At 35.5% G+C, this 15,409-nt stretch overlaps 1 protein-coding gene across 1 annotated transcript in view; it reads left to right on the top strand.

The window, feature by feature from the left end:
• The window catches only part of LOC144973672 (nucleosome-remodeling factor subunit NURF301-like), a 39,944-nt gene extending 36,745 nt beyond the window's left edge, over window positions 1-3,199 (top strand). The window contains exons 21-24 of the mRNA XM_078916414.1: window positions 221-394; window positions 929-1,124; window positions 2,350-2,434; window positions 2,873-3,199. Of these exons, the coding sequence (XP_078772540.1) occupies window positions 221-394; window positions 929-1,124; window positions 2,350-2,434; window positions 2,873-3,069 (652 nt within the window). The 3' untranslated portion in view covers window positions 3,070-3,199. The remainder of the gene's footprint in view (window positions 1-220; window positions 395-928; window positions 1,125-2,349; window positions 2,435-2,872) is intronic.
• The last annotated feature ends 12,210 nt before the right edge of the window (window positions 3,200-15,409 follow it).

The raw sequence follows: 15,409 nt of genomic DNA, 5'->3' as shown, positions 1-15,409 counted from the left end.
AAGAAAAGTTCAGAGTTCATATTTCATATATATTAAAGATGAGTAGATGAATTTATTTGAGAGCTATAAGACTCACCAAGAAAGAAATTATTATTATTATTATTATTATTATTATTATTATTATTATTATTATTATTATTATTATTATTATTATTAATATTATTATTATCATCATTATTATTTGATACTATAAATGCCGTTCTATTTATCGTTATACCAGATTTTACATTGGCTGCGATTTATGTTCTAACTGGTTCCATGGGGCCTGTGTCAGCATCAATGAGGATCAAGCTAAATTCATCGACTCCTATATATGTGAGGATTGCCGAAAACAGCAGGAAAATACGTCAGAGGAGCTCTACTGTCTGTGCCGTACTCCATACGATGAAAATCAGTAAGAAATATGGGATTTAGTAGATGTGATCTTTTAGCATTTACCAGGGGAGGAAGGTGGAGGGGTTTTGGGGGGGGGGGGGGGGGGGGGGGGGGGGGAGAATCCTTTTCTGACCTAACCAGACATCATATCTTACTATTTTCACCAAGAGAAAATTTATGGTAATAGTAGTGCTTCAATTGTAACTGTTTAGTTGGAAATTTTTGATTTGAAAGAAATTCAGATTAGAATGCATTTTTATTTTTTTTAAATGTGGTATTTCAGCATTTTTAATTTCTTTGCATTTTGCTATGTAAAGGTAGACCTTCTCACTTTTACGAAAAATTGGTAAAATTTTTACTCAATTTCAGAACTTCATGAGCAAGACTCTCTTAGTCGTTAAAACTTATTAAAAATGAAGGTTGATACCAGATTGCATAATTTTAAGAATTTTTAAGTGTTATTTAATTTTTGTGAGGGTAAATTGTTGATTTTTAAAGTTAATATTAGCGACTAGAAATTTTGTGTCCTAATCGATTCCTTTTTTTGTAATAGGTTCTACATTGGCTGTGACCGATGTCAAGACTGGTTCCACGGATATTGTGTAGGCATCTCCAAGAGTGAAGCAGACGGTATTGACATATATGTATGTCCAAGATGTCAGAAGGAGGAAACGTCTGATCCCATTGCCCAGCGAACTCTTAACCAGTCAGAATACCAGCATCTCATTAAACTTGTAAAAGACCTCAAGGTCAGGATCCTCATTTATTTATTTTGCCATATTAAAAAAAATTATAAAATAGAATAAAATTCCCTTTATTCATCCCATAGGGGAAATTTGTCTCTAGGGTCTATTCCAAGGGAAGACTGGAATAACCCAGGAATCAGCCGCAGTGCAGCGCCGCAAATTGAGCTAAGGCGAGGTGACTTGCTTAAGGCCACACAGCACAGCGGCGGGTGATCGAACACGATACCTTTCGGGTAGGAAGCAAAGACCGTACCGCTGAGCCACGCTGCCCCAATCAAGACAGGTTTAATGATTTCTATTATGATCATTTCCCGTTTTTGAAAAAACTGAATCATGCAAACCCAGCATGACTCAGCATGGTACTGGTCTTATTGTAACCACCAGTTCACATACTGTTTTGAGGGAGGGTTTTCAATATCAATCAGTCAAAATTGTCTGCACAATTTGAAGAAAAAGTATACTTCTGCATAGGACAAAATATAAGCTCGGCTTAAATTTTAAAGCCAGGGAAAGAAGTGAATTTCAAAAGGTTTTAGTCAATTGTTAAAAATATCCTGAATATATAAACATGAGATCTGCCACCTATGCAGATGCAAACTGTATTATACATTATTGGAGGGGGGGGGGCCTCAAATTTGTCCAAATTCTGATATTTTACTCCATATTTTGATTTTGGTTATTTTTTTCAGAAATTGATTCATGTACAAATACATATGTTCAAACTGAATGTGTTTTGAATTGACAATTCATATAAATAACTAAGGCTGAAAATCGTGAATTATGGGTTTATACAGTTGTGTTTTGTGTTTTTTCATGTCTTTGGATTTTTATTTTTTTAAAAGATATATTCAGATTTATTGTTAGCTGCTGGAGGCAGTTCTGTACACTCAATTTTTTAATAATGTCTCAATTAAAACAGTAGCTGGAAAACAGGCCACTCACAATAGGAGGAACTATTAGCCTCTTCTTGTCATCAGACATTCACTTGTTTATAAAATTAGAATCTTAATTTTAGTATATTAAAAAAATAAAACAAATTGTGCCAAATTCTTTCCTCCTCCTCCTCCTCCTCCTCCTCCTCCTCATCCTCATCCTCATCCTCCTCCTCCTCCTCCTCATCCTCCTCCTCCTCCTCCTCCTCCTCCCTCTAAGATTTGGATCTATATTATTATTTTATGTCAAAATTACAAAGTTCAACAAAATTGTTTTCTCTGCAACCGTGTTTCAGGTTCACAAGATGGCTTGGCCATTTTTAAATCCTGTTGATCCAAGAGAAGTTCCTGATTATTACAACATCATTGCAGAGCCAATGGGTAAGTCCCAATAATTAGTTATTATTATTGATGTGTATTCAAAAATATATAAACGAGAGAAGCGGGGGGGGGGGGGAATAATTTTAATCGAAGAGGGTTAAGATTTAAGATCTGGAAAGTTAACAGAAAAAATAATGAACTGTACCAATTAATTGCAAATGAAACAAAAATTTCTAATGGGTACAGTGAGAGAATGTGAGTAAAGAGCCTTTTCCAAGGACTCAACTATGCACCGAGCAAGGCTCGAACCCAGGACCTTCCGATCCAAAAGTGAGTGTCATACTACAATAGACAGGGTGTTTACTTGATTTTGAAACTAAGGCACCAACTATAAAGACAATTATTTCTGTTACTGATTGAACAAATTTAGTTTCAAATGATTATTATATTTGTTTTAATATCTATTTACTAATATTTACTTTTCCTCATAATTCTCAGATTTAACCATTGTGGAGGAGAAGCTATCAACAAGATCATATGAGAAATTGAATGATTTTGTCAAGGATGTCACAAAGATATTCGACAATTGCAGATTCTACAATCCAGTGGGCACACCTTACTATCAGTGTGCCGAAGTCGTGGAAACCTACTTTGCCCAGAAAATAAAGTCACTTCGAGGAGCAAATAAGCTTTGAAACTTAATTTAATCATGGGACAGTAATTTTTTACAGTTATTGTTATCATAATCATCACCATTATCACCGTAATTGTTATATTGATTCTCATTTGCAATAATATAATTATTACAACCATCCTTGTTGTACATCAGAATTTTAGATTGTAAAAAGAAAACAAATATTACTTATAAATTACCAAAACCTATTTTGATATGATATAAATAACAATTGCATTTCTCTTATATCTAAAGAAAATATATCTATTTGATTTTCTTATCTTAGATGTAATTTGTTACTAATATCCAATGGTTTGTTGTAAATATTTAGTTTCGTATTTACTTTTTGTTTGACTGATCTTAGACTGTTTTGCAGGCATAAGTTGGAAGAGATTTGGTTCAGATATTTGTGGGATCATAAAGGACTATTGTTCAGTGTAACACATTGATGGTGTACAAGAAATGGCAAAATGAAAAATGGCACAGGATCTCTTTTGAAAGAAATATCTGAAACGAATTCAATACAATTTATGTATTGTCCAGATAGGGTTCTTAAATAATTCCATTCTTGTTAACTCTTGTAATCTCTGTATATTGGTCTTCTGTTTGGCTATTTCTATACTGTAATGGGTCCATTTAATTTTGCCTAGGACCTGACTGGTGTTCTATGTGGAAAGGGAGATAGTCAGATGCATATATGTTCCTATTCTTTCTAAGAGAGATATTTTCCCCCTTTATAAACATATTTCTCTATTATGTTGCAAATGTATTCATGTATTCTTTTTGAGTGGACACTTTTTCGCTTGGATCAGGGTTGTTGTTGGAGTAAGATGCAGATGTTAATTTGTATCAAATTAGAGTTATCTTTTCATCACGTCTGGAATTCTCTGATCTTTCAAAGTAATTCCCTTGTACTTACTTTTGTGGGAGGGGGGGGGGGGGGGGGGGGGGGGGGGGGGGGGCTGATATGACCTAAAATTGTAGCATAGACCTTCTGAATGCAAAAAACATGGATTGTACATATTCTCCTCATAACGTGTGATTTCTTTCTTTTCTTTTTGTTTTGATTTGATTTGATGATTTTATTACAATGAAACTGGCAGCAAAAATCTCATGCGATATGATTTGTTTTATTTTAACATTTTCTAGACATATAATTTATCCATCTGTCGACATTTTAAATAACATTTTGTCATTTGGTTGTATTACTTTTGATGTCACATTAACCTTATTTATTCTGTGTTAATGTCAATTCATTTCATTAGCAAACTTTTTTTTTAAGAATTATTTTTTCTGTACTATTTTCTTTCTTCTTCATTTAAAGCTGCACGCATTGCAATAATTATCTTCCAAGTTGTATTTTAAACAATTACTGGTATTTTTGCTAATGTAATGTATTTGTACTAATTGTGTAGATCTTTAATCATGTTGAATTATTGTCAGAATGCATAGCCAATTTCCATTTAAATAATGATGACCCATCAATTTTTTGTTTCATTTTCTCTTTAAATTTTAAATTTAGATTACACATCCAGATCCATTTTATTGATCCACAGCTGTACAGAAAATAAACTTTTCGTTTTCAACCAGAAAAATTAACATACATTTGCCCAGTGACAGGAACTCAAATCTTTACTTATTTTTATTATTATTATTATTATTATTATTATTATTATCATTATTATTATTGTTATTATTGTTGAAATATTCATTCAATTACACCCCATTTTGTGAATATTTAAATAATATATCATACATTTTTAATTTACTGATGTTGTAAATTAGGCAAAGAGAATGCGAATAAATTCTTGATGGAACATTCTTCATTGAGCGCCTTGCTCTCTCAGCCTGAAAATGTCCTTATTACTTATCCTGTGTCCTGTAGATTGTGTTAATGATAAGGTAGTTGGAGACTTAAAATTAATCCCCGTCCAATTCGGAAGTTATGTAACCAACATCCATCCATAATATTTCGATCATCTGCCATTTCTGAATTTTAAAAAAAGAAGAAACTAGATGCTTTGGTTTAATTGTGTAAGTCCCACTTCTTAAATAGCTCCAGTGATAGCCATATTAATTTCAGATTGACATAAAAAGGTTGTGATAATTCATACTCTTGTGTTTATTAGATCATTATCCAAGTTTATTTTTAAATATTTATCATTATCAAGGATACAATTAAATGTACAGAAAATGCTCTAAGGTTGTGTCTCAACCAAGGTTCATATTTTATAGTTACATCCTGTCCTTTTCCTCCTCCCTCCCATAGTGGGCAGGGAGGTACATACTTTGTCTTCTATCCCCTTATATCTGTTTTCCAACTTGCTTTCTGTCTTTGTCTTGGAATGAGATTACTTGGTTTTGTCCTGGTCCTGGCCGGATGCCCTGGCTGAGAGGGAAACAGTCAAATGTATAGTCAGAGTTTTTGGGAGATGATATTTTTTTCATTGTAAATCATCTCTCTGTTGCGCACTGTATTTTTTTTTTCATTTTACATATGTATGATGTGTAAACAATTGTGTTCCTCTTGGCGGGGACCTGTGCTTGTATCTGGATGAGACATTTAGTGATCTCAAACTAAGTACTTTGATATTATTATTATTTTTTATTATTATTATTATTATTATTATTATTATTATTATTATTATTATTATTATTATTATTATTATTATCAGTATTATTATTATTATAATTATATTATTTCATATTCTCTGGATTCTGTCGAGGTTGTTTTTTTTTTCTTCTTCCAAGTTGTTCCGTACTTTTAATAATGTTTATACGGGTAGGTAAATTAATTCTTCTCAGTGTAAGGTAATATCTTCATAGTCATAGAGTGAAAGCTGCCTGTTGCTTTAAACATTAAGTTCAGTCTAGTCTAGATAGTATCATTTATTAAGAACTAATCCACCACACATTGATCAACGTTCTTCCTTCAAAATAACACACATAAAAATAAAATGTAATCAGAAAATCTTTGCGTAGATTGTCAGATAAATGATATCTAAATTTTTTTTCTCTGAAATTATCTTTGAAAAGATTACTCTAAAGACTCTTCCGTTTCCCATCAGCTCTTTTCAATATTATGTCTGAATGAACCAGATTCCAAAAATTGAATTTTAATTGAACATGGTTAAAATTACAAAATTTGAGACTTAAAAGTCTTAAGTACGTAGTCTTAGAAACCACACTCATCATTTCAATATGGCCTATTAATTCAAATAATCTCGGTGGGGTTTTCTGATCTCCCATGGTGGGCAGGAGGTCACTTGCTGTGTCGTCTATTCCCCCTATCTTTGTTTTCAGAGTTGCTCTCTATTTTTGTCTTGGAATGAGATTACTAGGTTTACTGGCCCTGGCCAGAGTCCTTGGCTGAGAGGGAAATAGTCAAATTTAAATCTGTCGCAAATGCTGTAAATCCCTTAAAAACGAAACACTCTGAATAAAATTTAATTATTGAGGCATTCAAGTCAATGGTCAGATACTGGACTGAGACAGACAGAGAGAGAGAGACAGGTGTCACATATGGGTTATAGAATCCTTAAAAGCAGAAAACAAAGCTATGTATATAGTAGTAATTCAGTTGATAAGAGACAATAGATGTATACCTATAACTACCATCCCTTCCTGATTGTATGTCTGAGTCTGAGCACTGCATTATCTCATTTGGATTTCAGTATGAAAGGGTACCTTATTTTTCATTGTTTCTACGCAGGCAAAGAAGTTACAAGGCATGTCTCTCTGCTTTAGTCCATTTGGTCACTTTAAGAATGCATTTGCTGACAAAGAATGATGTATTATGTTGATCTGTTGTTGTTTTCACTTGTTAAGATTCATCAACATAACCATGCAATTCGTGTTTATTTATATATAAATAGATGTATTATTTGTTTGGCAATAATTTTTCTTTTTTTTTTTTTTCATTTTTAAATATTCAACCAATTTTGATGTCAATCAATGCTAAGATTTAAGTTAATGTTGTTCATTTTTTTCACAGAGCATGATATTCATTTTATGTATTTGAAAACGAGTTGGGTTTACAATGAGACGATTCTGGGAATTTAGAAATAATTTATAGGTTATTATAGTTATCATCGTAATGAACTTCACTTAAAGGACTTTTGACCATAGGATCTTATTTTGAGATGAACTTAACTTCACTTATTCAAAACTCTTTGAACTTAACTTCACTTATTCAAAACTCTTTATGCCAAGGAGTCAGTGGTGTCCCACTTGCCGTGTCTACTGCCTTTCTTTTTGTGTTTTCTGGGTGGGATTCCTGACCTCCCATAGTGGGCAGGGAGGTACTTGTTGTGTCTTCTATCCCCCTGTATCTGTTTTCAATTGCTTTCTGTCTTTGTCTTGGAATGAGATTACTTGGTTTTGTCCTGATCCTGGCTGGGAGGGAAACAGTCGAATGTATAGTTAGTTTTGGGAGATGATCTTTTTTTCCTTGTAAATCATCTGTCTGTTGTGCACTGCGGGTGGTTGGATGGGAGCATCACCCTTGAATCATATACCTATGATGTTCGCATGGGTGTACGATCCGATAGTGATGTCGTTTCTTTTCTCTTTACTAGCCTATCCTGCTTCTTTGGTTTGTGATTGTATTTTTGACAGGGGATATTTTTTTCCTGTAAATCCTCTGCCTGTTTGTTCTTGGTTATTTATAATTTAGCTTATTATATCTTTAGGTTATGATTTTGATTGACATTTGTACTATTTTTGTTAGATTGTTTGTTTTTTTGTTTCAGCGGTCTCTCATATAACCTCAATTGTGTTGGAAGAGACCTAAAGCAACAAACAAACAAAAAAAAAATCTGTTGTGCACTGTATTATGTTTTGTTTACATTATATATGATTTGTAAACATTTGAATGTGTCCCTCTTAGGTAGTGAGTGACCTGTGCTTGTGTTTGGATGAGACTTTTAGGTGATCTCAAACTAAGTACTTTGATAATGTGCTCTTGGAATCTACATCTGTTTCCTATTTGAACCAATTCCCCTTTGTCTTACCTTTTCTTGGGTGCTTTGACTTTTAGGTGATCTCAAACTAAGTACTTTGATAGTGTGCTCTTGGAATCTACATCTGTTCTCTTTTGAACCAATTCCCCTTTGTCTTACCTTTTCTTGGGTGCTTTAATTGTAATTCTAGAACTTATTACTATCACGTTTTCTGCCTTTTTACTGGCGCTAATATGACCTTAATGTGTTGCAAGCGCCGTAAAACCCTTAAAAACAAACAATTTTTGTGTTTTGAAACGTTTGTGTCCTTTTCTGGAATCAGGCCATTTGGCTTTGCCTTATGTCCGTTCGCTGGGGGAGACGTGTTTGGTGTATTTTCTCATCCCTCCTATTATTATCCTAAATCCCCCTCTGGGCAATAGGCTGTCCCTTCCCCCCTTTCCATGTTGATAGAGACTAGTTACTTTGAGTCTCCAGCCTTGTTAGTCTTTGTCCCCTTAAGTCACTTGTCCTTTCCATGTGGCTTTATGTCATAGTCAGTCCATTTTTGTTTCACCTTGACTCTGTCTGGAGACGATTGCTGAGAGGGAAATCGGTGGATTTAGTAAAAAGAATCTACGTTCTCCTTTTTTTAACATTTTGATTCTAAATTCACTTTACAGGGTTTTATCCATCTGACATAAAACTAATTTGATACAGTTGGTCACAATTAAATAAGTAAAGATCACACTGGTGTGAATATATTAGCTTTTTTTCTTATGTGGAAAATAGGGAGGAGGGGGGGTGTCAATCAAAAATAGTGTTCCCCCCCCCCTCTCTCTCTCTCTCTCTCTCTCTCTCTCTCTCTCTCTCTCTTCTCTCTCTCTCTCTCTCTCTCTCTCTTTCTCTCTCTCTTCTCTCTCTCTCTCTCTCTCTCTCTTCTCTTCTCTTCTCTTTCTCTCTCTTCTCTCTCTCTCTCTCTCTCTCTCTCTCTCTCTCTCTCTCTCTCTCTCTCTCTCTCTCTCTCTCTCTCTCTCTCTCTCTCTCTCTCCCAGGGACTATTTGATGTTTTTATTATGTTTTATTGAAGTTGTTAATTGAAGAATCGGCTACGTATCTCGTGTGATTTCATTATGTTTGGAAACTAATCACTTAAAAGAAAAAAAGAAAGAAGTATCACACGAGAAGAAAATTGTGTGAAAAAGTGAGACAGACCAATGTTAAAATAGCTACCTTCCCATGGGTTTTACAAACAAGAGGTCAGTTCTGAAATTTTGTAATAATGTTATAATCGTTATCACTGTTGCGTTGTCCCTGTCAAACTCATTGGCTACTGTAATGATTAAAAATATGAATTAATAGGTTCAGCTATTAAGCAAATTCGTATGCGTATGATTGGGTGTGTATGTATGTGGGAGTGTGTGTGCGTGTGTGTATATATGTGCTTGCGAGAGAATGTGTGTGTGTGTGTGTGTGTTGTGAGGTTGGTTGATATGTTCTGTATGAGGTGATGATATAATATGAGCATGTCAATATTCATTTCATTTCATTTCTGATATTAAATCATCCCTCTTCATCTATGTCATTTTTACGATGAATTCACTTTTTATGGTTTTGCAAAACAAACCAAATAAAATGTAAATAAATTTCTATGTAGACATGTATAATAAATGTGTCTTGTCTTTTCTTCTTTGTGTTTTCTTTTTTCATTTTTATTATTATTATTATTATTATTATTATTATTATTATTATTAACTGGGTGGGGTTCCTGACCTCCCATAGTGGGCAGGGGGGGTACATACTGTGTCTTCTATCCCCTTATATCTGTTTTCCAAAATGCTTTCTGTCTTTGTCTTGGAATGAGATCACTTGGTTTTGTCCACTGGGTGGGGTTCCTGACCTCCCATAGTGGGCAGGTAGGTACTTACAGTGTCTACTATCCCCTTCTATCTGTTTCCCAATTTGCTTTCTGTCTTTGTCTTGGAATGAGATTACCTGGTTTTGTCCTGGCCCTGACCGGATACCCTGGCTGAGAGGGAAACAGTCAAATGTATAGTTAGTGACCCGTGCCTGGATGAGACATGTATGTGATTTCAAACTAAATAGTGTGCTCTTGGAATTTATATCTTTCCTATTTGAACCAGTTCCCCTTTGTCTTACCTTTTCTTGGGTGCTTTAATTGTTATTCTAGAACTTTTTACTATCCCATTTTTTTCCGTTTTACTGGCGCTGATATGACCTTAATGTGTTGCAAGCGCCGTAAAACCCTTAAAAACAAACAAAACATTGGTTTTGTCCTGGCTTGGCCGGAGTCCTAGCTGGGAGGGAAACAGTCAAATGCATAGTTATTGTTTTAGGAGATGATATTTTTTTCCTCTGTTATGTATTATTATTATTATATTTGTTATTTTGAATTTATAATGTAAGCATTTGAGTGTATTCCTCTTTGTTGGATTTTGTGCTTGTGTCCGGATGAGACTTATAGGTGGTCTCAAACTAAGTACTTTGATAAGTGTGCTCTTGGAATCTACATCTGATCCCTATTTGTTCCCAGTTCCCCTATGTCTTACTTTTTCTTTTTAATTCTAGAACATTTTACTATCCCATTTTCTTCCTTTTTACTGGCGCTGATCTAACCCAAATGTGTTGCAAGCACCGTAAAACCCTTAAAAACAAAAACAAACAAAGTTTTAGGAATTATAGGGGGTGTTATTTTGAAATACGTTTCCGAATTGGGGTATATGTGACAATCAGTTATTGGATATAAGGAGGTGAACGGGCATTTAGAGCATTGAATTGAAGCAAAGAAGACAATTTTACAATCAATCATGGCTTTGACTGGAAGCAATGAAAATTGTTTATGCTGGTTCTGTCAGACAAGACACGAGAGCATACAACAGTTTATTTATTTATTTATTTATTTATTTATTTATTTATTTATTTTAGTGAAAAGGGAGATACTTCTTTATGTTTGTGATTCTTTTGGTTCAAAGTTCACCATTTGAACCATAACGTACCCGTAGACAAAAGAACAAAAACTCACGGCGATAGGGGAGTGGAATCCTGGCTTAACTGATACGGCATCCTTCGCCTGGCCGCGAGAGGGACTCTCTACAGTCAGCGCCATCTATCACTGGAAAAAAAGAAGGGTTTCGAGGGTCCCTCTCTCGACTTTTTGAGTTTAAAGATCAAAACATAAACCAGGTGAAAGTTAATTGTGCGGCTATGTGGTCTAGTGGTATGACACCCGTTTTTCGGATCGGACGGTCCTGGGTTCGAGCCTCGCTCGGCGCATAGTTGAGTCCTTGGAAAAGGCTCTTTACTCACATTCTCTCACCGTACTCAGGTGTAAACTGGGTACCTGGCCGTTAACAGCGTTGTCTGTCCGAAAAAAATAGTAATATCGCCCAACAGGCGTCATGTCCCGTCCTACATGTTAAGCGGTGTTGTGGGCCAGTGACCCCTTGTAAAGCGCTTTGAGCACGTTTAGTTGATATTGCGCTATATAAAAGCTCAAGTTTAAGGTAATTGGCGAGGAGCTTTATTCTCAACACAAACATATTATAGCATAGACGGGCGAGACATAAAGAACGGTCTGCTATTGGATGGATATCAACTCAGAAAAGTTAGTGAAGCAGACACGTTTGTTAATACACATAACAAGAAATGTGAGACGTAGAGGCAGATGGCAATAAATAGAAAACAAAGAATACGCTTCAACAGTCGTAACGTCACTTCCCTCGTAATGACGCATGGTAACTTAGCAACTGGCTCTAAACTATCGGAACAATGGCGGACGCCCTTATGAAACATTTCTCCGACGACCATAAAAGCGTATCCAGAGGAGAAAAAAACGTTATAAATCGGATCATGTTTTGACTTTTACACATTCTGATCACAAGACATATGAAAAGTTCTAGTCAGCATTAAGAATAAAAAGTACCGATTTTATTTGTTTAGAACCACGATGGCCGCCGTTGCTGGGCGACGTGACATCAGACTATTGAATCCGATATAGCGATGATGGTGAGTTGAACCGTAGACTTACACTGACCCAAAAATGAAGTCAAAAGACAAGTCTTTGGCCACAAAAGAAAACAAATCGTGAGTTGTATTCAATAGTTCAACAAATGGAATCACTTGTTTCCATGAGCTCTACTAACGACAACTCACTAGGCGGTGCAAAAACCAACCTAATGACGTCAAATTGCCAGTCTTTTAAAGATTGTAGCCATCGTTAAGTTATAGCCTGACACTGAAACCCCAAAAGACTGGCATTTTGACGTCATTATTTGGTTTTTGCACCGCCTAGTGAGTTGTCGTTAGTAGAGCTCATGGAAACAAGTGTGGTTGAACTATTGAATACAACTCACGATTTGTTTTCTTTTGTGGCCAAAGACAGGTATTTGGACGTCATTTTTAGTGTCAGGCGATAAGTTAACGATGGCTACGGTCAGACTATAACTTAACGATGGCTACGCTCTGATCAACAGCAACACGTAAAAATCAAGACATGACGCATGATAAGCGATATTATAATTTTTATTCCACAGAGACAACGCTGTTAAAGACCGGGTACTCATTTTACACCTGAGTACGGCGAGAGAATGTGAGTAAAGAGTCTTTTCCAAGGACTCAACTTTGCGCCGAACGAGGCTCGAACCCAGGACCTTCCGATCCGAAAGCGAGTGTCTTACCACAAGACCACATAGCCGCACAGTACATAGGAGTATCACAGAGGGTGGACCACGATGCTGGTCATGCAGGTGTTTTAACCCATCAACAGCGACGCTGACTTTTATGGTTGCAGATAATAATAATGATAATAATAATTGAGCTTTTATATAGCGCCATATCCACTAGACGTGTTCAAAGCGCTTTACAAGGGGTCCCTGGCCAACAACTATACATTTAACATGTAGGACGGGGCATGACGCCTGTTAGGCGATATTACATTTTTTTTTCGGACAGAGACAACGTTGTTAACGGCCAACTGAGTACGGTGAGAGAATGTGAGTAAAGAGCCTTTTCCGACTCAACTATGCCCCGGGACCTTCCAATCCGAAATCGAGTGTCATACCACTAGACCACATAGCCGCAGATGATAGTTTCCTTTTATCCATATTATTTTTAATGGAGAATAAACCGTTTCTTTTGATGAAAACAATAAGATCTGTTGTTGGGTCAAAGTAAGATCGAATTTCGCCTTAAAAAGATTACTTTTTTTATGGGTTTTGCTTTCTTATTAATATTCTTTTTTTTTTCAACTAAATAATCATGTGAAATTGAATGCAAGCTTCAATTTAATATACGAAAACAGATAAAATGGACGTGCCGGGTTTCCCCTTTATCAACAAAACAGGATGAATAAACACTACAGACGTAGTGTTTCATTCATCCTGTTTTGTTGATAAAGGGTAAACCCGAAGCGTCCATTTTATCGTTTTGCGTATATTAATTCGAAGCTTATATTCAATTTCATTATTATTTGTTTTATATCGCAAACCAAATCGAGCCGCTGCTCTCAATATCCTTAAAAACCAATTCCCCTCACAGCTCTAGTTCCACGCATTGGTGTACGACATGGTCTTTCCTACAATATGATAAGTGGCACATGAATAATACGAGTATCAATGCCCAAAAACTACGTTTGCAATCTTTTGAATGCATAATTTCATTTGTCCAACAATAACTGCAGTCGTTCAAATTTTCCTGCTGAACTGTTTTGCCAGACTTTATGCCTCCATGGACATTTAAGTGTTCAATACATTCAAAATGTCATTGATAAAAATAAGAAATAGCGTTGGAAACAATACAGACCTTGTTTAATTGCTATATTGTCTGCTTCGGGTTCCTTATATTTCTGATATGTGACCCTTCGTCTCAAATCAGTATTAAGTCGGGATGACTAAGATGCTGAAAATTGAATTTGTAACCAGAAATATCATGTTAAGTTGAGTTTGTTTGCTTTATAGAGGAGAAGGAATATCATATTTTACTGTGGTAAATACCAACGTTTCATACTTTTTACCAGTTTCACTATAATTTAACTTTTTAGCATCTGGTCCATCCCGACATAATACCGATTTGACATGAAGGGTCACATATTGTTTTCTGGTGTGAAAGAATGCTCTCACCCAAGTGAATAGATTAGCAGAACTTTTATCGTCTTTGAGTTTCAGTAGAAGCCCGTCTTTCTAGACCCAGTCAAAAGTCAAAAGCTTTTTTCCATACCAAACCAGATTGTTGCTGTTTTATTTCCGTCCTGAAATGCAACCTCTAATAATTTGTTGAATGTGATCTTCTGTGCCTCTTGCTTCTCTGAAGCCCGAAACTTGAAGACTACCAGCTCACCAATTATGATGGCTTTCGGTGTGCCAAAGAAGTCTTCTGTTGATTTCCCTCTCTAATAATTTACACATGCGCTCGTGAGTCGGATTGGTCAGTAGCTAATGGTCTATTCTTAGATTCACAGTGGCGTGGCATGCTTACAGTTAAAGGTGGTGCCAGAATCAGAAGGAGAAAATGAATTACATATGCTTTATTTGTAAATATAAAATAACGATAAAAAAAAAAATAAAGAAAAGACTAACTCAAATAAGTAAGAGGTGATATATACTATTTCTCCGGGTTTTTTTAAAGTATTATTTTTAAAGCTGTAGCATCCATTTTTTTTTTTTAAAGAGCCAGGCACCAAATCGACCAATATAGCCACGCCCATGGGTTCACATTCCTTTCAGATTGGTCTGATTATTGCTTCTCTCCAAATGTCGTATGGCTCTTCAACTCCAGGGTGTATTTCAAAGTTGTAGGAGTTTCTGTTTGGCTTAGTTGCTCAATAAATAAGCATTCCATTAGTTGTTGCGCCGTCAGGCCCAGGGGATTTGTTATTGGAGAAATTTTTCAAAGCTTCGAAAAATTCTTCCGTTGTTTTGAATGACCTCGTGGCTTCCAAATGCCTGTCGCTACCGAAACCGACGTGCACTTATTTGCAGGTCTAATAACCCAATATATTGTAGGCTCATTGTTGTAATGGAAATCTTTTTTTAAAATGACACAAAGTATTGTCCATTACAACACTGTTAAACAAGGCCCTTAATGGCGTTCGGATGTCAGATATATACATATATACGTCGGCTTAAACCCAAGTCGTCTCAGTATCTGACACAGGGGGGATGGTTTATTTTAATTAAAAAAATTATTTGTGAATTATTGGGATAGCCTCCCTTTTTGGCTGACACCTTTGCACAAGAATGTCGTTATTTATTACAGAAGAGGTGTCATATTTTGAGATTTGTATACTGTCCCGTACTCATAATAAAATTACCATTATACTCATAAATTTTAACATGACAATGAGCTAACTCACAATACGATTTTTTAAAAACATTTTTTACAGCTTTGATAACTTTGTTTTCATAT

This window comes from Berghia stephanieae, chromosome 5 (genome assembly GCF_034508935.2).
Source record: "Berghia stephanieae isolate SIO BIC M18660-M18661 chromosome 5, UCSD_Bste_1.3, whole genome shotgun sequence".
NCBI classification, from domain to species: domain Eukaryota; kingdom Metazoa; phylum Mollusca; class Gastropoda; order Nudibranchia; family Aeolidiidae; genus Berghia; species Berghia stephanieae.
Note: the sequence above shows the minus strand (reverse complement) of the source record. Positions and strands in the feature narration are given on the sequence as shown.